The following is a 22789-nucleotide window of genomic DNA, read 5'->3' on the forward strand; positions in this document are numbered from 1 at the left end:
TTAAATTTAGACATTTAGTTAGCTACATACGCCTACTTTTCAAAAATAAAGCTTCCTTTGGGATAGTCTGCTGGCATGGCCATTTTAGAGTGCCTCATTGTTGGCTGTGAGTGTGCGCAAGGCACAAATAAGACAGAAAAGCCAGGAGTGGGAATAAAAAAAGAAAAAGAAAACAGTCTGCATATGGAAAGGGACTTGTGGCTGGCTTGGCTGCTTTAGAGCGCCTCGTTGTCTACCATGAGTGCATGCATGTCACAGAGAGAAGGAGGAAGAGTAACGTGGGAAAAACTAACGTCCAATGTGACAGGCAGAGTGTGGACAGGGGCTTTTGCACTACTTTAGAGCGCCTCGTTATCACGGCGTGGAAAAGCCAACAGTTTTATTATTTTTTACGATTTTGAAGCCTTATTAGAAGACATTTATTTCAACTTTACAGGGACTTTAAACACACACACACGCACACACCAAAGGTCAAAATCCAATTCTTCTACAGAGCAACTTTGCACTTGAACTTTTTAAATGAACAATTAACAGAAACATCGTTAAGCAACACAATAAAGTGTGCTGATGTACACACACAAACACGCACTCGCAGACATAAAAGCCAATTATCCTCACATAAAACCACTCGCACAAAGCCAGCAAAATCAGAGAGGGAGGTCGAATTAGAAGCCGTTAATTAGTTGTACTTTCCAGATGCAACGCACCCAATATGATGCACGATGCCGTTTTGTTCACTACTTTTCAAAATGCATTATGGGATACATTAATTGAGGGCTCTACTGTATATAGGGGAGAACATATGCTCACTACAAAATGGCCCAATGACTATATAGAGCGCCATATAGTGAATAGGGAGTGATTCCGTTCAAATTGCAGTCCAGTGGGTGCTTTTGTTCAGCCTTCGTCATCATCATCCTCCTCACCTCCTTCCCGCGCATTTGTGTATGGGCGTCAGGTTTGTATGAAGAAGACACAAAGACAAAAAGGAGCTGAGTGGGAGTGGGCATAATGTGTTTGTCACACATTTTAATCCATCTTCCTCAGCAACGCTTTTGTTTTTTTCCCCACTCTATTATTTCATTTTTCAGCTGTGGGGGACTTTGACGCTCGCGCTGATCAAAGCGTTTAAGGTCAGGCGAAGTGGCATCATGGGTGCGCTCGCCACAGCATGGAAGCCATGCAACATGGATGATGATGATGATGATGATGATGAAGATGACGTTCTACTTAGCTCCTCGAAGGGCTTGGCTGGCTGACTTCACGCTGTGCAACTCTTCTACTGCTTCAACATTTTTAAATTATTTCTATACTAATGCAATTCCCCTAACCATTTGCACAAGAGGCAATTTTTGTTATTTGAATCATATTTTAAAAATATGAATAAAATACAACATATTTGAAACTATAAAAAAAAAGTCAAATAAAATGGAAATTTAGGAATAGAAGAAATTAAAAAGATAAATTGCAACAAAAATAAATCGAACTAAAAAAATTGATGATTGTAAAAAATGAAATTAAATACAAAATATCAAAAACAAAATGTTTGCAAATAAAAAAACATATTAAAAAGTGATAGAAATTAAAACAAACTAAAAATGACCAAAAAAAAGATTCAACAAAATAAAATTAAACTTACTTGAAATAAAATGACTAAAAAACATCCATAAAATATATTCAAAAGCTAAATGATTAGAAAAAATAAAACAGACTACAAATGAAATAAACTATAAACAATAAAATATAATACTAAAAACCTAAAATGTATAAAATTAAACACCAATTTTTTTTTTACTAAAAGTAATAAATTACCAACTCCTAAAAATGAGGGAATTGCTAAAAAATGCAGTAAAATGAAATACAATAAATTATAAAATGAACAAAAATGATGAAAAACAAGGAGATAAAATTAATCAAAATGCTGCAAAATACATTTACTCAAAATCATATAAAAAGATAATAAAAACTAAAAATGAATATACATATATTTTAAAAAATTACAAAGTAAAAAAAAATACTAAAAACTAATCACGTTTAACAATCATAAAACCTAAAATAAAAAATGAAACATGAGAGGTTTAATTAGCTAAAAAATACCCCGCAGATCCTCAAATTCTAAAATCTGATGTCAGACAAAAATTCACAAGAATCACACTCAAGCACACTTCTACAATAGCAACATCCCATTTCATGAGATCAAAAACACGAACCGTATGTAAATTGTTCCATTATTAAGATATGTTGTCTTGATTGACACTCGAATCGGGTTTCATGTCTTCATTATAAAATGGCTGGGGAACTGCACTGCATTACACCATGGCTCAAACGGGAACGCCGCTGACTTTCCATCCAACACTGAGAGGTGTTAATCATTGTAATCACGCTCACTCGTGTCCCTGGGTTCAAGCGTCTTTAATTTCCTCCAGTTTGGTGAAAGGACTAATACACACTCGGCTGGCTGACGGGCGCACATATACGCACACAAAATGGAGTTCAGCACTTTTCAGCACAGTTTTACATCTCTCTCCCGCTCTCTCTCACGACGTCTGATCAAGATAAAGCGCTGTTATCAGCGACGCTGAAACCAATCACTTGCTCGGCACCCCAATCTCTCCCAGCCGTCGCAAGGTCTCCAACAATTCCTGGAGAAACACTTTGATAGCTTTTCAGCTACTGTGCTACCTTGACTTACACATTTTATTTCTTCTGTGGCTATGATCGTAACTTAAATTAATCACATTATCAAATCTTCTGTGTACCGTAGTAGGGCTGGATTGGTTAATTGGCCGGCCAATTCAACTATAAATATTTGTTTTAATACTTTGTCCTTCGGTCCCAAAAACATATTTATACGTTTTTTAAAATATATTTATTTTATGCTAGAGCATACAGAAGGTTCTGATGCAGCTTCTGACCTGAAGCAATGGTAGTTATTACAAAGGATGATGAAAGAAGAGACTCTTGTCTTTTGGTCTAAAATGGCCAGCAGGTGGCAGCGGAGTATAAGAGATCGACCAGGGCCATGTTGCAACAAGCTTTTTTTGCCATTGTTTTCACCAGGAATGTGAATAATGATGAAACTTGGCTATATTATAATGCTAATTGTTGCAAAATGGAAAAATATAGAAATATACTTTTTTTTCCTGATGAAAAAAGAGACTTTAATCTTGCTTTTGGTAGGTTCCATATTTTTATAGCAATATAACACAATATTCTGTGGGCCTTGCAAAATCAATCAAAATCCAGTAAAACCGCTGGGAGTGAAGGGGGTTGCTTCAGTGAAAATGGCTGGGAGTGAATTAAATAAGCCGATATTATCTATTTTAAAATCAGCAAAAACTGCCAATTTTAACAGATTTCAGATGGGTCATATGTGAAAACATTAATATTCATAAAAAATGGGACTTACATGCTCCCCGTGGCCGAGCTGCTGTCTGTCGGCAACGATCCGTTGGACCTCTCCATTTGAGCCAACCTGAGACACAAACATCATCACTCAACATTTGCGCTGGGAAATGTCACACATTCATCAGAAGAAATAATGGAACCAGAAAAGTGTGATACTGAAGTAGATTTTTCCCGTATCCTCTACATTAGTCGACCATTTATTTTTCTGTATTTTCTACTCTTTGTCAAAATAGGCTGACTACTTTTTTCAACCTCCACGGATGACGGGACTCCATAAAAAAAAAAAGAGAAAGGTAAAATCATGGGGAAAATCATCCAGTGGCTAAAATATATCCAATCGGGTGGTCTTTTTGACACCGTGACAACGAGGCGCTCTAATGCAGCCACACTAGCTCAAACATTGATCAACATGGATGCTGTCAAGTTGGACATTTAAGGAAGAAAAAAAAAAATTAAAAATAAAAAAATAGTCCCACCATTCTACACTTCTGCCTTTCTCATTGTGATGTGCGCACACTCACAGCCAACAATGAGGCGCTCTAAAGTGGCCAGTACTACATAGTTCTCTGTCTTTGCACATTTTTCGCAAACATGTCTTTAGAAACAAATCTCTGAATGGATTTTAAAGGTTATTAAAGTACAAAGTGTGAGAGTTTTTCCCCACCAATGCTAGACGACCACATCCTTCAGCTGTTTATGATTCAGGCATTCCAACTTTTGGCATGAATTCCGAGGTTGTTTGATGCAGAACCCTTCCGATTCTGAGGGTTGTTTCCTTACAAATATCTACTAGCGCAATCTAATAGGAGCATGCGGCTCCGGAGGCGAGGCACTAATGAGCCTGTTTTTCCCGATCTAAGCGTGTAATTACTGAAACTCCGTCACAGACACAAACTCTTCATGATGAAATGTAACATTTGGCAGAGAATAAGGAGAACGAGAGTGTTGCGGTTTTATTTCCTATATTATCGGCATAACACTGGAAAACACCAAAAGTTGCCTAGTTTATTCTAGAGACAGCTTGTGTCCCACTTGTGAAGCAAAAACATTATCATTTGCCATGTAGCAAACTGTCGTGGTAAATTTCGCCTCTGTGGTTAAGTGAATCAACACCCTCAGATCACTGTTTGGAGGCTCAAGGTGTAATTTGTCCACGTGCGATGGCTCCAAATACCAGCGTGGAAGAACATGTGCTAGCTGATGATGAAGCGAAAGCCATCACCCGCTGCGTAGTTGGATCTGAGCATTCCATGTCAGGCAAAGACTTCAGATTCCTCCGAATGCACTTGAAATGGTCTCAAGTGAGTCTTGTCTCACCGAATGGTGAAAATGACACTAATTATGTTATCATGTGTCATTTCACTCGCTGTACTCAGTATTGTGTAAAAAAAAAAGTGTATTTGATCATATTTAGTGAATCTCCCTGGCAATGATTTATACTGATGATGATGTTCATAACAGTGTAGCTAGTTTGCCTCCGTCATCCTCAAAATCCACAATTTCCTACTGAATAATGATTTATTTTACATTTTAGGCGAGTAAATCTATAATTTCCTGACTCTTTAGCTCTAAAAATCTCTTTATACCCACAGGAACGAGTGTTCTATTTGGTGTAACAGCCTGCACAGCAAACTGTCCTGTTACATTTGTTTGTTTGGTACACCAAAAATGGTCAGAAGTCAGTGTGATGCAGTTTCTAATCATAAATAATGTAATAACTCAAAACGATGAGAAGAACGGAAATATTGGCATAAAAATAAGATTTAGTCCATTTGACCCTGTGACACAACAGGAAGGTTCATAAACTGAGGACCTCCTGCGGAGAGTTCTGGTGGAGTTCCACAAGGCTCACTACTAGGTCCTGCAAATACTTTGCATTTATGAGCTTACTAGCGGGTTAGCACATTTTCATGTAAGATAACCGTGTGCTCTGACTTGTGTACAAATATGGCAACACTAGTGGTGCAACAGACAACAAAAGTCACGGTTCGGATCGGATCACGGATTTGAGTCACGGATCGGATCAGTAAAAAAGGATATTTAGTACTTTGTCATTATTTTGTAAAGCGCTTCTTCCATTAAATAAATAAAAAATCTATTCAAAATGTCTGATATAGTCGTGTAGGATTTAGTGTCTTCATTTATTTTGTAAAACGGCTTTTTTCCCATTAAATAATAATTAAAAAAAATATATATATATCAATACAAAATGTCTAATATAGCCATTTAGGGTTTAGGAACACAACTTTTAAGTGCAATATATGAGGCAGAAGCATTCTTATTTGTACATGGTTCATGTGTAAAATAACAAGGTATTAATGGCTTAAAGCTGTGTTCCTATAATCAAAACAGCTAAGTTTGAGTTGAATGTTTTTCTTTTTTAATGGGCAAAACGTTTTTATAAAATAAATGAAGACAAAGTTCAATTTATCTTTTTTTTTCTTTTTTTTTTTATAATGAAAAGACCTCAACGTGCAATTGAAGGCACTTCTCTTCCTTTACAAATGGAGAGTGAATTACAAAGTAGCCTAGGTCCAGAATATTGAAAAATTAAACGCTAACCGCTAGCCACTTACGTCGGAGACTTCTGCCATATCATACAATGACGGCATAATTAATTAGCGGTTTCTTAGTGTCCTAAATCAGCGATTGAACATGTGCTCGGGATAGCGTTGTGTTGATGTTGGTCGCAACTACAATGTAAATCAACTACAATAAAGTAAGGTCTAAAAGGGAAGTCAAGCTGGCCATCACGCCATAACGTGGGCCAACTTCAAAGTAAAACTGTACTAAGGCTTTTTGCTTTGCTGGCAATGTATTACTGTATATGGTAAACTTTATTGTGAAGTTAGGCTCCAGCGTGTTACGTTGAGTATGTTTCAGCTTCCTTGACATGTCAGAATGGCATCGACTGTGAACGCGCACTTTGTTTTTGTTCCGTTCCCCCCCACCAACCAATCCGCGGATCGGACGTGATCCAAACCGTGGGGCCTGATCCGGACCGACCATGGATCAATGACGATCAGTTGCACCACGAGTCACCACCATCTAAATGGAACTTCTGCGTAAGCTGGATAGATACTGCCACAGGCAGTTCCACAGGGCTCTTTACTAGGTCCACCGATTTTTGCATTCTATTCTACATGGTACACTACAAACTCTACATAGGAAAGGAACTCTGGTGTAAAGTGAAGGCCCCTTTATGGATAAATACTGCTGGTGTTCCACAGGGTAAACAGAGTTGACATTATTTACATAGGAACGGAACTCTATTGTAAACCAAGGACCCATTGATGAAATAAGAGTTCATATAATAATGCTCAAATATTGGTTGGGATACCTGCTGGCGTACTGCTCTATCCTGGAATGGGTGTCATCATGGGACAAGTGAGGTGACTGGGACAGCCTGGAGACGAATGGTGTAATGGAGATGAATGAGTTTGGGCGAGCGACCAAAACCTCATTAAAAGGATTCACAGGCGCACACACATACAGGCGCACGCATACACAACCACGCGGCGCATCCACAACGTCATCCTGCAAAGAGGAATGAGGGAACCGGATGATCTACGAGGAGACCGGAGGGCTTTCGACAGCCGCTGCTTTGGAATGCTTTAAGGAAAGGAAGTGAGCACGTGCGCAGCCGCTGTGGATGAGGCAGGCAGGCAAGGCAAGCGACATGCAATGCAGGCGTGGTTTTAGTTGAGGTGAGGCAGGGGGTTGGGGGAAAGACCGGACGACGTGTGGTTTGTTATCAAATGAATAAGTATTCAAAATAAATAAAAGGGCATTCCGGTGCTCGGTCGTGGATACTCACTCGTACTGCTCCGGACACATGCTGATGAGGGTGACGGGACTGTAAGAGGAGGGGAGGAGAGGGGGGGGTTGGGATGGGTTGGGTTGGGTTGAGGGGGTACCAGAAAACATGTCCGGGTCAAATCCACTCAGTGTGGGTCACAAAAACACAGCAGGTGAGAGAAAGGAGAGAGGAAGGAAAATAACTGGCCGAAAAAGTAACATTGAAGGAAGTCATCCAGCCGATTCTTTAACGAACCTATTTAACTTCAGTTATGTTGATTTTTCATGTTTGAATTGTTCTTTTTTAAAAGTATTTTACAATTTTAAAACTGTTCAGAATTTCTAAAGTTACTTAATGTTAAAGGTTAAATAGCTCTTCATATGAAAAGAAAAATGCACTTAGCTGTCACCAATGTCGAACAAATGCAATAATGCCATCTAGTGGCAGAAAAATTATCTCAACACAAATCAATATGACATTTTTTTTATAGTAGAGTACATCTTTTTAATTTTAACTCCATTTTATGAATTATTATTAAATGACTGGATCAATGACTAAATGATGCAACCATATTTCTATTAGTTTAACATTTTTTTCTAGTTTTATGTTAACAAGGGTAAAAAAAAATTTTTTACATTTTATTGTACATTTAGAACTATAAAACTTGCGATTAATAGTGAGTTAACTAGTGAAGTGCGAATTAATTACGATTATAAATGACCCCTATTATTATTATTATTATTATCCAACAATTTTATTTTACATATTAAAAAATAATAATTTAATCAACTATATTCAAATGTACAAAATTACTGTCATCATTTTCTATTTTTTTTTTTAAATAATTTCTCTTACTGCCATGTGAAGCAAGAAAAAAAAACAGGCATTGGGGTGATAGAGTGAAGGTAGTGTGGGGGGTCGGTATCACGCGGTCCTTAAAGTTAAAGGGTTCTCTGTGGGATTTCTTATTTTTTCCACACATTGCTGCGCGAGGATGTTAATCAGCCTTGGCGCCGCTTCTACAATAAGGAGATCTACGGTGCAGCTGCAACAAATACTGTGCCAAAGCATAATTAAGCAAAAACACAGGAGAGGAAAGAGGGGGGTAAAGAACACTCCTCATCCGCTTGTGCGCAGGTGTGTGAGATTTGTTATGAAAATGCCAGATGTTCATTTTTTAAAACAGTTTCATCAACCATAGGTCACAGTGGGAGCTAAAGAGTGGAAAGCTGGTTGGTTTCCAAATTCAAATTTCAGTCGGACTTTTCTCACATTAAATGAATTGAGCTGTAAATTTCCACTTTGTCGTTTCCACTGTATCGGTTGTCCCTTTTGGTTGCATTGGTAGTTTTTCAGAAGAACTCTTTCAGTGACACTTACGTTTCCATGTTGTCGCCCTCGAGGACCGTCTGGACCGGTAAATATCCCAGTCGAGGGTGCTTGGCGAAGTACTTCTTGGAGCGGAATTTGTTCTTCAGCACTTTGGTAAAATCTCGCATGTCCTCACCTGACGTCGTCTAGTGGAGAGAAAATGACACAGAACGTGCATTCTTAATATTATTGTAAGTATGTCAACTATTCCTGTTATCAGAGGTGACAAATCCAGGTCCAGAAAGTCAAAACCCTGCCACAGTTTGGCTTTAGCGTCTGGTGCTAGCTAGCTAGCTAGCTCCGTAGCAGGTAAACCAGCACTATGGGAGCTAGCTAGGGAGCCAAATGAAGGGACAAATGCAAACCATTGCAAGGTAAGAGGAGGCAAATCCAGGTCCAGAAAATAAAAACCCTGCCACAGTTTGGCTTCAGCCCCGGGTGCTTGCTAGCTAGCTCCCTAGCAGGTAAGCGAGCTAGCTAGGCAGCAAGCTAGCTAGCACCTGTTGCTAATCCCTGTGGCAGGGTTTTTACTTTCTGGACCTGGATTTGCCTCCTCTGCCTGTTATGTTTCCCTCAAAGTTGACAGAATGGAAGTTTTGAGCTGTCTTGTGTGGGAGAACAACATCCCTAACCCTACCTCAAGTAGCTTGTGTCAAAAATCATCCTAAACCAATAGCGTCCTCGTTTCGACATCCCTGAAAGCATTTTTGACGTTGTACATCTGCTATCTTTTGCCTTGACTTATGAGCGCTGTATGTGAGCTCAATTTGCATCCGGTCGTTCGGCAGATAAACAGAAAGCGCTTCAAGCTGTTTATTGCCACTCTCAGTTGAAATTCACTGTCAAACTAAACATAAAACAAAGATAATTACATGTATGTTGTGTATTTAAAACAACCACATTTTAGCCATGAGTCTGCTAGCTGAAAGGCAACGCTAACGCATAAGTAGAAACGCCACAGGCGCAATTAGCATCAATGTGATATTTGAATACAAACAGTGCAGCAACACCTGCAGACAGAAAATATAATTTTATTAAGTCATATTCCTTATCCTTAGCAAAAAAAAAAAAAGAAGAAATAAACTGCTTAAAAACTTTTAAACTATTTAATTATGTCATTACTGTATGTTTTAATAAAGTCTAATATTACAGGCAGCAATTTTTCCTCATTAAAAAAACACATTAAATTAAATTTGTTGTTGTTGCCAAAGCACCACTGTTTTCGAATTTATGTTGCGAGCATCCCATCACTGGCTTTGACTGGTACAGGGGCACAAGCAAATTGTTTTCAAAATAATTTCTTCTAAGGATGGGCGAGTACCAATACCATTATACTAGGGCCGATACTAGGTCTTATTTCAATGTATCAGTACTTGTGACTTGTGGCTGTTTACGACCAGGAAGTAGAAATGAGTAAAATAGAAAAATGCTATTAATTTCAAGCCATTTAAAATAAAAATGCTAAATCGGGATATACGTCTTTCTTTAAAATTCTGTCATTATTTTTTGGGGGAAATTTTATGAATTAAAAGTAATAGCGGTATCTGTACTTGGTATCGGTGACTACTCAAGACTGGTATCGGTCAAAAAATAGAAAGAAAAGTATATCGAGCTTCGCAGTACTTGAGGGTCAACACGGCGCCGGCCCACTCTGTAAAATAAGTCTTCCTCCTCCATTAATCTCATCGCACACTTTTCCCTCCGTGACGGTGACGAGTTGCGACCGCTCAGGGGCCCTCCACGCCTCCGCTGATAAGGTCACCCCCCCCCCCCCACCTTCTTCCATCAGCGGAAAGCGTCCTTTGTCTCACGCTCCTTCGTCAGGCTTGCCAGACTGATGTCACCAGCCAAATATTCTCCAAACGTCGTCGCGCTGATTGCTAGCCTTCATGTGCCGAGAAGCTCATCAGCTCAGCAGGAGTGAAGACGAAGCAAATGTGCTTTAAAGTCACTCGGTGCAGATTGACAGACGCGCGTCAATATTCATCCCATTTGCAAAATTGGAAAAGCAGTTTAAAAGTAAAAAAAGAAAAGAAAAGAAAAGTAGTTTGATATTGGAATGGGTTTGCCTAATTCGGAGCTAAATTACAAAGAGGCCATTGCTCTTTTTCTTCTCGCTGCATAGAAATTGCTTTCCCGAGAAACTTAGTAAAAATTAGTATTACTTATTAATATGAATTTGACTAGATGCTGTCACAAGTGTCAATGGAGCGGTAAGCAAAATATTACTGATAGCTTCATGACAGCTCTATTAGGAATTTTAACCCCGAGTACAACTACGGTATATAATCACAATATTTTACCCACAATAATGACAAATTCTTCAAATTTCAGCCCTTCATGTTAAAATATTCCCCCCCAAAAAATCATGAAAATAGTGTTCAATGAAATGTTATTATGCGTCTCACCGGAAAGATTATTTTAGTTTAATAAATTTCATTAACAAAATTACAAAAATATTAAAATACTTCTTAAAAAATGAAAACCAACTGAAACTACATTTTATGTTTACAAAACTAACTAAAACTAACTATAATTATAGCAAAAATGTCCTTCGTTTTAGTCTTTGGTAATTAATTTAATACATGAGCCTTTGGGGATGATTTTAAATGTGATTTTAAGTAAATTCATTTCAATATTAACTGGAATAAAGACGTTTGAAAGTGTGTCACGCAGAAGTGATGTCATCTTGCAGCAGCCAATAGAAAATCTAGGCGACAATTTTGCGTGCTTGACTTTTGGCTCCAACGGCTCCGCCCCTGATTTTTAATAATCTTTTCTTTAAAAAAAAAGCTAAAAATAACCACATTTTTAATAATATTTTCTTTAAAAAAATTAATAAAATAAAGCAAAACAGAAAAGATTATTAAAAATTAGGGGCATCAGGCAATAATTTTTTTAAATCATAATTAATTGCTTGACTTCACTAGTTAACTCATGATTAATCACAAATGTTATATCTGTTCTAAATGTACAATAAAAAATGCTAGGGTTTCATACTCTTGTTAACAAAAGTAGAAAAAAAAAGTTAATAGAAAAAAAAAAGTTAATAGAAATAGTTCAAATGAATCTATAGCCATCAATGGCAGTGAATGAGTTAAATATCGCACACAAGTAATACACATTAAAAAAGAAGGAAAACTAATACTAAAACTAACTAAAACAAAGCATTTTTTTAAACTAAAACTAATAAAAACTAACAACCACCCTGAAAACTAATTAAAACTAAATTTAAAAAACAAAACGAAATAAAAACCAACGAAAATGAAAACTCCAAAACTATAATAACCCTGCTCACCGGCGTGCAATACTCCACCATGGGATAGTTGAGCTTGTGGCCCTTGGCAGTGCGTCCGGAGAAGAAGCAGCTCTGACACACGTCGTAGTTGAAATGCTTCAGGCTGCGATACCTGCGCATAAAAAGGAGAGCGTGAGGACAAAAGTCAGGTCATTTGCATAATAGTTGCAGATGCTTTCAGTTTGTCACATGCATGTCGTGCACGTTTTGACAGATGACCTTTTAAGTGTACAGACAAAAATGATAACACGATTGTTTTTAAAAAACATCTGCTCAGAGCATGTATCGTGCACGTACTCGCACGCGCACCATGAACGAGCCTGACAGATGTTGCACTGCCAGAGGTGGCAGTCGTGAGTAAAAAAGTGACAAACTGCACAAAGATCCTTTAAGTCATACAATTGTTAAATGTAAAAATTAATAACATTTTTGCACACAAGAAAAGGAGAGAAAAGTAAAAGAAAAAAGAGAATTACTTATTACTTTCAAGGAAAACAAGTCAATATCTCCAAAAAGTATAAAAAAATAAGGTTGAAATTTTACGAGAATAAAATCACATATTTTCGAGGTTGTAGTTTTATGAAAGTCATGTTTATTTATTTATTTTAGAAAGATGTAATCTTAAAGAATTAAGTCATAATTTACAACAATATGGTTTGAAATTTACGACAATAAAGTTTTACCTTTTTCAATTCATATATTTTCAAATGGTCGTATTTTTCAAAAAGCTATAATTTGAACATAGTAATTTTTTTTGTTTTAAAGTAGGTATTTAAAAAAGATTTTTATGACAAAGTAATACTTTTGAAAAGGTCATAATTTTCTGAGAAAAAAAGTCAGATATTTACAAGAGAAATTGCAACTTTATAAGAATAGTCACTTTTTCCCCCAAGAAATAAAACATCTTGCGTCAATTAAGTCATAATTTAAGGGAAAAAAGTCAGCGGTGGGTTTTCTATAGAAAAATCTTAATCTGATGAGACAGTCAGAAATTTTCTGAGAATAGCGTCTTTTATTATTTATTTTAACAGTTCCGAATAATTAAACCAGTTGGGGACTTTTGAGAATGTTTTTTTTTTTTTAAGAAGTTGAAAATCCCTTCTCAAAAAAGTTTTGCTTTTCATGGGAATTTTGACTATTCTCTCCTAACATCACTTTATTCCCTTAAGTGCTCAAAATAATTTGACATTTTGATTCATTTTCAATTCGCTCCCGCGTTGCGTTAACGTCCTCTTAAAAAGTCAAGGCTGGTGCAGCTCCCCTGGTGGTCGAATGCCTGCCGCCCAGCCATCCTCTTACACGCCCACACACTATAACAGCCTCCTCTGAGTGCTGGCAGAGCGACAGACAATTGCATTTCCGCTCAAAACACTTCTCAATAGGACAACACCTCCATCCTGGTCAGGCGCAGCCAGAAAGCCATTTAGCGGCTTAGGGGAGAAAAAAAAAAAAAGTGAAAAGACAGACATAATAGCCGGAGTCCTTTATCTCTTTCCTCGATGGGAGCTTGGCTGACGGATGAGCCCTCACAAGTCGTATATCACGGCGCTCAACTGCTCGCATGAGTCAAAGACACCATTATGCGCTGCGTATAGTCATGAGGGGGAGGCGTTCAGTCACCTTCAGAGCGGGATGGTGCCCACATGCCCCCTCAAAAGTCTTCAGCTCACAGACAATAAATAGCGAATCCCCGCTGTGGTCCATCGTTTGCAGTTACTCAGCTTGCAGATTGGCTGAAGGGTTTTTGCCATTTAACAGCTCAACTCTAGGCTCGTGTTCGCCGACACCCACGTCACTCACATGCTCATATACCAAGACCCAACAAAATGTTTACTCAGCACTTTCCTTCCACCTCCTGACGTCAATCAGTGACAACCTCCAAGACACTTGAATTCATCAAACTATTTGTCTTGTTTCGCTTGTAAGACGACTACAAGAGTTGGCGCGACGTTACATTCGTTACCAAAAAAAGAAGAAAAAAAAGAATCAGGACAAAAGGTGCGTGTGTGTTATGTGTTGTTTGCCAACATCTTTTGTGAAGGTTTAAAGCTGTGGAGGCTTAAATGCTATTTAGTCAGTGGTCTGGCCTCTGCTGACATTTCGATAAATGCCCAGCAGAGCAGAGCTGCCCTTTATGATTAACAGCAAACACCAGCGTGTGTGCTTGTCTGCCTTTCAACTGCGCACGCACACACACACACTTACCCGCAAGCGGCATTTAACACAAAGCGCTGGGTCAGTCAGTGCGAAGACGCGTACCTGAAGCCCACAATGGGACACTCCTTGCAGATGTTGCACTTGGCCTGGTGCTTGGCCGTCTCGGCGGCGGCCACTCGGTGCAGCACGGGGAGCCAAACCATGGACTGAGGCTCCATACGCATCCAGTCCACAAACTGCCTGGGTTCCAGCTCCATCTTGCTGGTCGCCTACGAGACAAAAAGAGGACAAGAAAATCGTATTGTGTGACTCAAGCGAACATTTGATAAAAAAATTAATCTTTAAATTGCTTGACTAAATACCTATGGCATGCCTTGAAGAGTTTAATTGTTCTGCAATCATGATGTCAACTTATTTCAAATAAATTTGTCATTTTTTATTCCTAATAAATATCACTCTTTAAAAAAAAAAATTTAACAAAAAAAAGTTGATAAAATGAATTTAATAAAAAAATTTACATAACATTTATAATTAATTCATTTGAATAAAAGACAGAAAAAGTTTTTTTTTTTTTTAAGTATTTGGCTTAGCTCATTCACTGTCATAAATGTATTTAAAAAAAAGATTATAAAAAATTAGAGGCAAGAGGCGATTACATTTTTTTATTTTAATTGATCGCATGACTTCACTAGTTAACTCGATTAATCACGATTTATATCGGTTCTAAATGTACAATTAAAAAAATCTAGGTTTTCCTACTCTTGTTAACAATAGTGGGGAAAAATGTTAAACTAATAGAAATATTTCAAATGAATTTTTTACGTTTATAGCCGTCAATGGAAGTGAGTGAATTAGCTGAGTGCTAACTTGCTAACTCATAATGGGGTGTTGTAAACTTTGAAGAATTGCGATTGACCACCTGTCCAGTATTTGAAGATGAACATGAGCCAATCTGAGAAGGCCGTCCGTCATAATAACGTCCAAAATCAACAACAAAAAATCAAACATAACCTTTCCGACATTGATAAACAACAAAAGGCCAACAGAAGGTTGCGGTACTTCTCGATTGACTGAACAGTGAATCGTCTATTTACTCTCAATACTCCTTAATAGCTTGGCATACAAACGTATATATGTTGCCAATGCAAAGTGAATTCGGTAGGATTTGTAAGACAACTAAGATTGAACACTTTTATTTAAAAAAAAAAAAAGAGAGAAAAAATATAGCATTGTATCATCTGTAGGGTAAATAATAATAATAATAATAAAAATAATAATACAATTAGTTTTTGGGGGTTTGCTACATTCAAACTCGTCTATTCATATAATTTTCACTATATGCAACCCCCCCCCCCAAAAACAAACAAAAAAAAAACAAAAAAACAGGTTTCACAGGGTTCAATCGTAACTATTCCAAAGGCCAATGAAAAAATGGCAGTCACTCCCACTTGTTGCCAGGCAGAATTCAATTATAAAGAGACGAATGGAAAAAAAAAGGGTGCAGATCAGTAGCTCACTTGTTGCTAGGCAGAATTTTATTGTAAAGAGAGGAATTAAAAAAATTATCCAGGCCAGTAACTCACTTGTTGCTAGGCAGAATTCACAGGGCATGATTTGTATTTTAGTTTAAGCATCACCGCTCTACCAAGTTTGGTGCTTTAAACCTTTTTTTCATAAAATATTTACTTCAAATGAGTGCTGTGAAAAAAAAAGAAGCTCGACCTTTGCACAGTACTATCAAAATCTTTGGAACGGCCTTGATGTCTTTCCTTGCCAAAGTCAGAATGGTAGAATTACGGTGTTTACAGATGAGCTACCGCAGCGTGAAGGGGGTGACCCCGATAAGACAGATGGACGGTTAAATGGAAGCCAGTGACAAAAGTACAGTCAAGGAGGCCAAAATTTATAACGGCGCCATTCATTCATCATGAGCTCGTTAAAGCAAATGGACTGGACGTCATTGAAGGGACGGGACACAGGTGTCGCATAGGATTCCGCGCGCGCGTGTGTGTGTGTAAAACCAAGTTTCAAGGAGCCAACTTGGTTTGATGATTAAATGATTTATGCAACCGCTGCAGCACATCTGGCGCGCCAATTCGGGATGGAGCCAGCGTGCGATTTATTTGTGCGCGTGAATCCACAGGAAAAAGATTTAATTCATAGCCTCACCCCAATTTAAATGCTCACATTCCCGGAAATGAAGCAGCGAGAGAGAGTGAGAAATGAAAGCGCCATCCCCGAGGGGATAAAGACATCGTTGAATGCCGGGGACATCCAGTGATAAAGCTACAAAATTGATTCGCTGGCCGCCGTAAAGCAGCGGGGGAGGACAGGCGGCAGCTGACCGCGGGACACGGGAGGCGTTGTGGTTGGTCAGCACAGTTTCAATATTCAAGTCCTTCTTTGGCTTTGAGGTGGTGACGAATAGAAATGAGCTGTGATGAAGATGTTGGACTATACTGCGGTCTGCCGCTTCCATTTGACTTGAATTGGATGAAGTTAAAATGAGTCAATACTTTGCATCCCAATACGGAAGAAGATTAGGGCCAGTGGAGAGAGAAAAAAAAAACGGTTGGTAGAATTCTGACTTTATTCTCAGAATTCTGACTTTCTGACTTCTACGTCACAAAGTCAGAATTCCCACAAATCCTGAGAATAAAGTCAGAATTCTCAGTTTACAGTCATAGTTCTGTGAATTAAGTGAGAATTCTGACTTGAATCACATAATTCTCACTTTAAAGAATTAGAGTTAGTGAGAATTCTGACTTTAATCTCAGAATTCTGAGAAAAAATTGAGAATTCTCAATTTAAAGTCAGAATTCTGACTTTCTGACCCCCCAACCCCCCAAAATTCATAGCTCTGCGTAACAAAGTCAAGATTCCCACAATTTCTGAGAATAAAGTCAGATTTTTCACTTTATAGTCATAATTCTGTGAATAAAGTGAAAATACTGACTTTAAATAGAGAATTCTGACTTTAATCTCAGAATTCAGAGAATAAATTGAGAATTCTGACTTTCTGACATCCCCCCCCCCCCCCCACACACACACACACACAATTCATAGCTCTACGTAACAAAGTCAGAATTCTGACAAATTGTGAGAATAAAGTCAGAATTATCAATTTAAAGTCAGAATTCTGAGACTTGAATCACAAAATTCTCACTTTAAAGGGTTAGGGTTAGTGAGAATTCTGACTTGAATTTCAGAATTCTGAGAATAAAGTGAGAATCCTGCCCCTAATCCTCTTCCGTACGCCAGGCTTCCTCCAATTGTGTATCGTATACGTTACTCAAAATAAGAATCTAGGGCCTTAAAAACTGCCACCAGTATGATGTGTACTTACGTGCTGGAAGCAGCTACGCACGCTGGGCTCAATGTTGGAGCCTCCGAATGCGGCCACCTCCCCGAGCTGCTTGGGGATCTGGATGGCTTCGTGAAGCAAGAGCCCGAGCTGCCGCTGGTCACATGTGTCTCCCGCTGACGCCGCCTGACTGAAGAGGTCTGCGGAGGGATGGACGGAGGAATCATTGTGCAAGAGGATCTTCTTCATCCAGCCATTTCTTTTGTTGCGCTGGTTCTCGTTAGTCTTTTTGATCGAAATTGTATTTAACAAATGAAAATGTGAAAGAAAAGCCAGTCCTATAAAGCACTGGGGGAAACTCTGGATTCCCAACCATGGTATATAAACCATTGCATGGTTGTGGCAAGGCAGGATCAATGAACCCTAAAAATATAGGCCCATAGGTCATTATATACTAGCCACGCCCACTTGTTGCTAGGTAGAATTCACAGGTTCATCCATAAATTCCCCAAATGACAATAAAAAATGGTCACGTGTTTTTGTGTGTGTATTGTTTTGTTTTTACCAGCCATGTTTACTTGCCTGGCAGATTTCACAGAGTTAATTATACCAGCTCCATCCATCTGCTCTGTGTTAAATATAAATTTGCGTTTTGCATTTTACGATACAAACGACATTACATGTACTAAATCTTTCCTCTTGAAGAGAATCCCTGTGATGTATTTTAGTGGAGTGGATTTCTACATCACTCACACACACACACACCCACGCACACGCGCACACATGCACACACACACACACAAAGAGCAGAAACAAAGGGCATGCCAGCTCTTTGTGCTTTGATTAAACCTGACTTCAACCCCGATTCCTCATTCCCGTTTGGCGCGTGTGCGTGACCTCCTTTCCCCCACACACCTCTTTATGACATCTAACCTATCAATGCCCACCGCTCGCAGATATCGTTTTTGACATGGCTGTGTGTGTGCGTAGTAGCTACTTGCGAGCCAATGAGAACGTGGGAGCAAAAGGAGGAAGGACGCGATCAGGCGTGGATGATACCCTTCGCGATCGAACAGAATGAGCCGAGGGAATGTATAAGCTCGCTGAGGGGACATTTTACGGAAAGGCGTGAGAAAAAAAGGGGACAAAATGGACGCAAGGGAGACTACGCAAGCAGTGACAGAGTACGTGAAGGTCGCTCATCTCAGACTTTCTCTGTCCATGTGTTTTGTGCACGCGTGAGAACATAACTTACATTTATATTTCTCCTCCAGGTGCCCCTTGCAGAGAGACAGCAAGCCGATCTTCATTGACATGACGCGGATCTTCCCACTGCGACCACTTGGAAATGAACACGACAATCAACGGCACACGGAAAATCATATTAACAACATATTACAAATAGATGATTTATTTAGGGTTGTGTTGATCCTGTTCGTCAAAGTGGATGAATGAGAATATCCACAAGTATGTTTCTAACTTAATATCCCAATCTATGCTACCTACCCAACTAAACCCGCTTCCTTTCTTACATACAGTACAAAGCAATTTTTTCCCTACCTGTCTACGTAGTAAATAATGTCGATTTTTTTTACTCTGAGTCTATGTGGTCACACGCTAAATAGCGTAAAATTTACACTTGGAAGAGTAAAATATATATATATATATATATATATATATATATAAATAAAACATCCCTCACTTTTTTTTAATAAACTAGTCAAATTCAGTTTGTGTGTGTATATGTATATATTAGTGCGGTCAAAGTTAAAGCGTTAATTGATTAATTAATCACAAAAAATTATCACATGAATCATGAATTAACGCAAACTAATCGCACTATTAATTTTGACCATAGATTATCCTTTAGCGTGATAGTGGATGGCTACGTTTAAGGGAGCACAGGTTGTGTTTGAGAAATAAACATAATTTAATGTAATAAAGTAAAGCATTGAATAAATGTTGCGTATCACGTTTAGAATATTTGTTCATGTCAAAATATCGGGGTCATTTTTTTTCCCATTTTAAATTATGCAAGGAATTGACTGATTAGAAAAAGAGGAGGATGAGCGTGTGCAGTGGATCAAAAAATGTTGAAGACGTCCTCATAACATTAAATGTCAAAAGAATTAACACATAACCGGTGCTATTAAAATTTGGTGGTACAATTTTTTTGATAAAAAAAGCCTCTTTTTTTATTATTAAGCGATTAATCAAAATTTTAAAATGTGATTAATCTGATTACAAAATGTAATCGTTTGACAGCTCTAGTATATGTATGTATATACACACATATATATATATACACATAGATGATAGCTAGCTAGCTAGCTAGATAGATAGATAGATGATAGCTAGCTAGCTAGCTAGCTAGATAGATAGATAGCTAACTAGCTAGCTAGATAGATAGATAGCTAACTAGCTAGCTAGATAGATAGATAAATAGATAGATAGATAGATATTCATATACATATAGAGAATATATATATATATTTGTTTTTTTTCATGGGATAGGATTATCTTGGACACACTAAAAAATACTTATATTTTAAAATATTTTACTCTCTTCCAATAGTAAATTGAATAGAATGGGACCAAATAAATGTACTCAGATTTTACATTTCGACCATCACTATCCATTTTTTTTTTACAATGTCTGCGGTTTTTATAACCGTTCTTTCAGGCTCCGTTCACACTGGGCAAATGCGACCCAGGTGGGATTTTTTTTGCCCAAATGCGACTTGTATCTGCCTTTTTTATGTCAGTCTGAACAGCTCAAATCCAATTGTTTTCATATCCGACCTGCTGGGCCACTACTCTGGAGACTACGTGAATCGGCAAAGTAACAGTTGTGACTCTATATTTGACTTTCATTTCACCCCGCAGACCGAGGTCGCAATTAATATGCAGTGTGAACGCTTACTCCCAAAAATCGGATTTCACAACAACAAAAATTGGAATTGAGCATTAAGACCCGCAGCGTGAACGTAGCCTCAGATACAGCTCTGATTGCGAACGCAAACATACGTGTCGTAGACATTAAGCAGCCAGTTGAGACACATGTCGACGCAGAGCGGCACGTTGACCAGGTCTTTGTGTTCCTGCTCCAGGCCGTCGTAGATGGTCGTCAGGCAGTTGATGACGTCCGGGACGGACATCAGCTGGTTGTTGTTGGTCAGCTTGTGTTGCGCAAAAGTGTTCTGGGCCACGCTCAGGTCCAGAAGGTCCACTGCAGAGGGAGGAAGACATGAAAATGACAGTCGGACGAATCCATCATCAACTTTCTAGCGGTGGTGTTGAATGTCTTTTGAGAAACAGGACAAGCGGCTCAAAATTGGCACACCATGTTCAGAGAACAGATGGATCATTGTGATTAATTATTGATATGATGGAAATAAGCCAGTCAGTTTCCACAAATCTAATTTGCTGGTGACATCTTCATCTTTTATGCACATTTTTATACAGCATTGTAAAAAGAAAAAAAAAGTTGATGGAAAGGCAGAGTTGGAACGATTTTTTTGGGGCATCTCATTAAAGTTGATATGCTCATTTTTAGGCTTTACGATTCACCTCTGCTCATCAACTGTGATAAGGTCTGGCTTTCTGTTTGACTGACCCAAACTTGGGAATCAATCAAAGATAAGTTGAGTTAGAAAGAGAACAAAATGAAAATTCCATAACACTGGATTTGGATTTTTAAGGTGGTATTTGTGGAAAAAGTGTCTTCTAATTTCACTGCATCACATTTTGCACACAAATACTGTAGCTGGGACCACAACAAATGTCTGCCTAGATACATCGCGGACTTGACTGCAACAGGTGCTTAATGAATACGTTTTAGTCTAAAAGCATTAGCAGTGAAATGAAAACAACCCCCCCCCAAAAAAACGAATTATATTAAGCTGTCAGTCAACATTTGTTATCGCTGCCATCAACGTCGAGCTCCCTGCCTTATGTTACCTCTCGTTCACCAGGCCGCACTAATTACGGGACGCACTTCACATTTCAGGTAACACACACACACACACACGCACGGCGCGTTAGCCGGCTGCCACGCGAGCTCCTTTGTGCCACTCGAGGCCCCCTGGCACAGACTTAACCCAATTAGACATTTTATAGTACGCCTGTCATGCACGTTTGTGAGAAAATGTGTCATTCACATTCACATTACATGAGGCCGACATTCGCAGAAAAGAAGAAGCACAATAGAAAACCGGAGGTGCGCATGACATCACTGTTGGAATTGGATATCGGCTACATTTGGAAACAATCAGGCTGATGGATGCATCCCCCGCAACAAATAGCAAAAATGATGGGCTTGAATTAATGCAGCTCATTAGCGGCCGAGCACAAATACTCAGGCAAGCTTGAAAGCGCACCTGCACTCAGGAGTTGTTTTATCTTTTTGTAGGGAGACAACTGGGTGGGCAGCCACTATAACATTGTCTCTCGGGTGCGTGATTGTTTCGTCATTGTGAGACTGTATTGTGCTTTTGTACTCTACCGCCTACATTGTTACAAGGAGGGATGTTTGATACCACTTTTTGTCAGACCGACACCAGTACGAGTACTCAACTTTTGAGCACTCACTGATAGGGCCGCTCGATTATGAGGAAAATATTCATCACGATTATATTGGTAATAATTGGCATCACGATGAGGACGATCATTTTTGGGGGGGGAACAAAACAAGAAAATGTTTAAAGTAAGACAAATTAAATTTGTAACAATAATTATGCAAGTTCCTTTTGGATGAAACAAAATGCATTCAATGTGTTATTTTAAATTAAAATGAAAAGTTTGCAAATGTATCAATTTAACTCATTCACTCCCAGCCATTTTCACTGAAGCAACACCCTTCGCTCTCGGCTGTTTTACTGGATTTTGACTGATTTTGCAAGACCCACAGAATATTGTGTTCTAATGCTATAAAAACATGGAAAACAAAAGAAAGATGAGTCTCTTTTTTCATCAGGAAAAAAAAGTATATTTCTGTCTGTTTCCATTTTGCAGCAATTAGCATTAGAATATAGCTATGTTTCATCATTATTCACAAATCTATTTAGAGTAACTGAGGGGTTTTTTTCCAACATGGCCTGGTCCATTTCCTATGCACTGCTGCCACCTGCTAGCCGTTTGTGTAATAACTACAATTTCTTCAATCGTTCTTTGCAGTTGAGAGGCTGCATCAAAGCTGTCTGTGTGGTCTAGCATAAAAAACATTGAAAAGCGTATAAATACGTCTTTGGGACACTAAAACTTGTAAAATAGAACATATTTATACGTTTTTGGGAGCAAATTAGTTAAACAACTCAGCTCAAAATTAGTATTAATAATCTCTTTTTTTTGACGATTATGCTGATTTTTAAATTGTCATAGAATTTCGATTAATTGCACAGCCCTACTCACTGATACCGATCCCAAGTACCAATACCACTAGTACTTTTGATGC

The 22789-nt window shown here is 38.5% G+C and overlaps 1 protein-coding gene across 5 annotated transcripts in view; it reads right to left on the bottom strand.

Moving 5' to 3' along the window:
* The window catches only part of utrn (utrophin), a 156049-nt gene that overhangs the window by 11868 nt on the left and 121392 nt on the right, over positions 1-22789 (bottom strand). For 2 of the 5 annotated variants that reach the window (XM_086061750.1, XM_086061754.1), the window contains 9 exons: positions 20365-20566; positions 18593-18678; positions 17380-17537; positions 14136-14302; positions 11877-11988; positions 8588-8724; positions 7226-7264; positions 6749-6814; positions 3410-3475 (listed from right to left, as the gene is read on the bottom strand). In XM_086061750.1, the coding sequence (XP_085917876.1) occupies positions 3410-3475; positions 6749-6814; positions 7226-7264; positions 8588-8724; positions 11877-11988; positions 14136-14302; positions 17380-17537; positions 18593-18678; positions 20365-20566 (1033 nt within the window). The remainder of the gene's footprint in view (positions 1-3409; positions 3476-6748; positions 6815-7225; positions 7265-8587; positions 8725-11876; positions 11989-14135; positions 14303-17379; positions 17538-18592; positions 18679-20364; positions 20567-22789) is intronic. The other 3 variants (XM_086061751.1, XM_086061752.1, XM_086061753.1) reach the window with 3 other exon arrangements.

Source organism: Leptonotus elevatus, chromosome 18, assembly GCF_054856555.1.
Source record: "Leptonotus elevatus isolate MCC_2025b chromosome 18, RoL_Lele_1.0, whole genome shotgun sequence".
Lineage (NCBI taxonomy): Eukaryota > Metazoa > Chordata > Actinopteri > Syngnathiformes > Syngnathidae > Leptonotus > Leptonotus elevatus.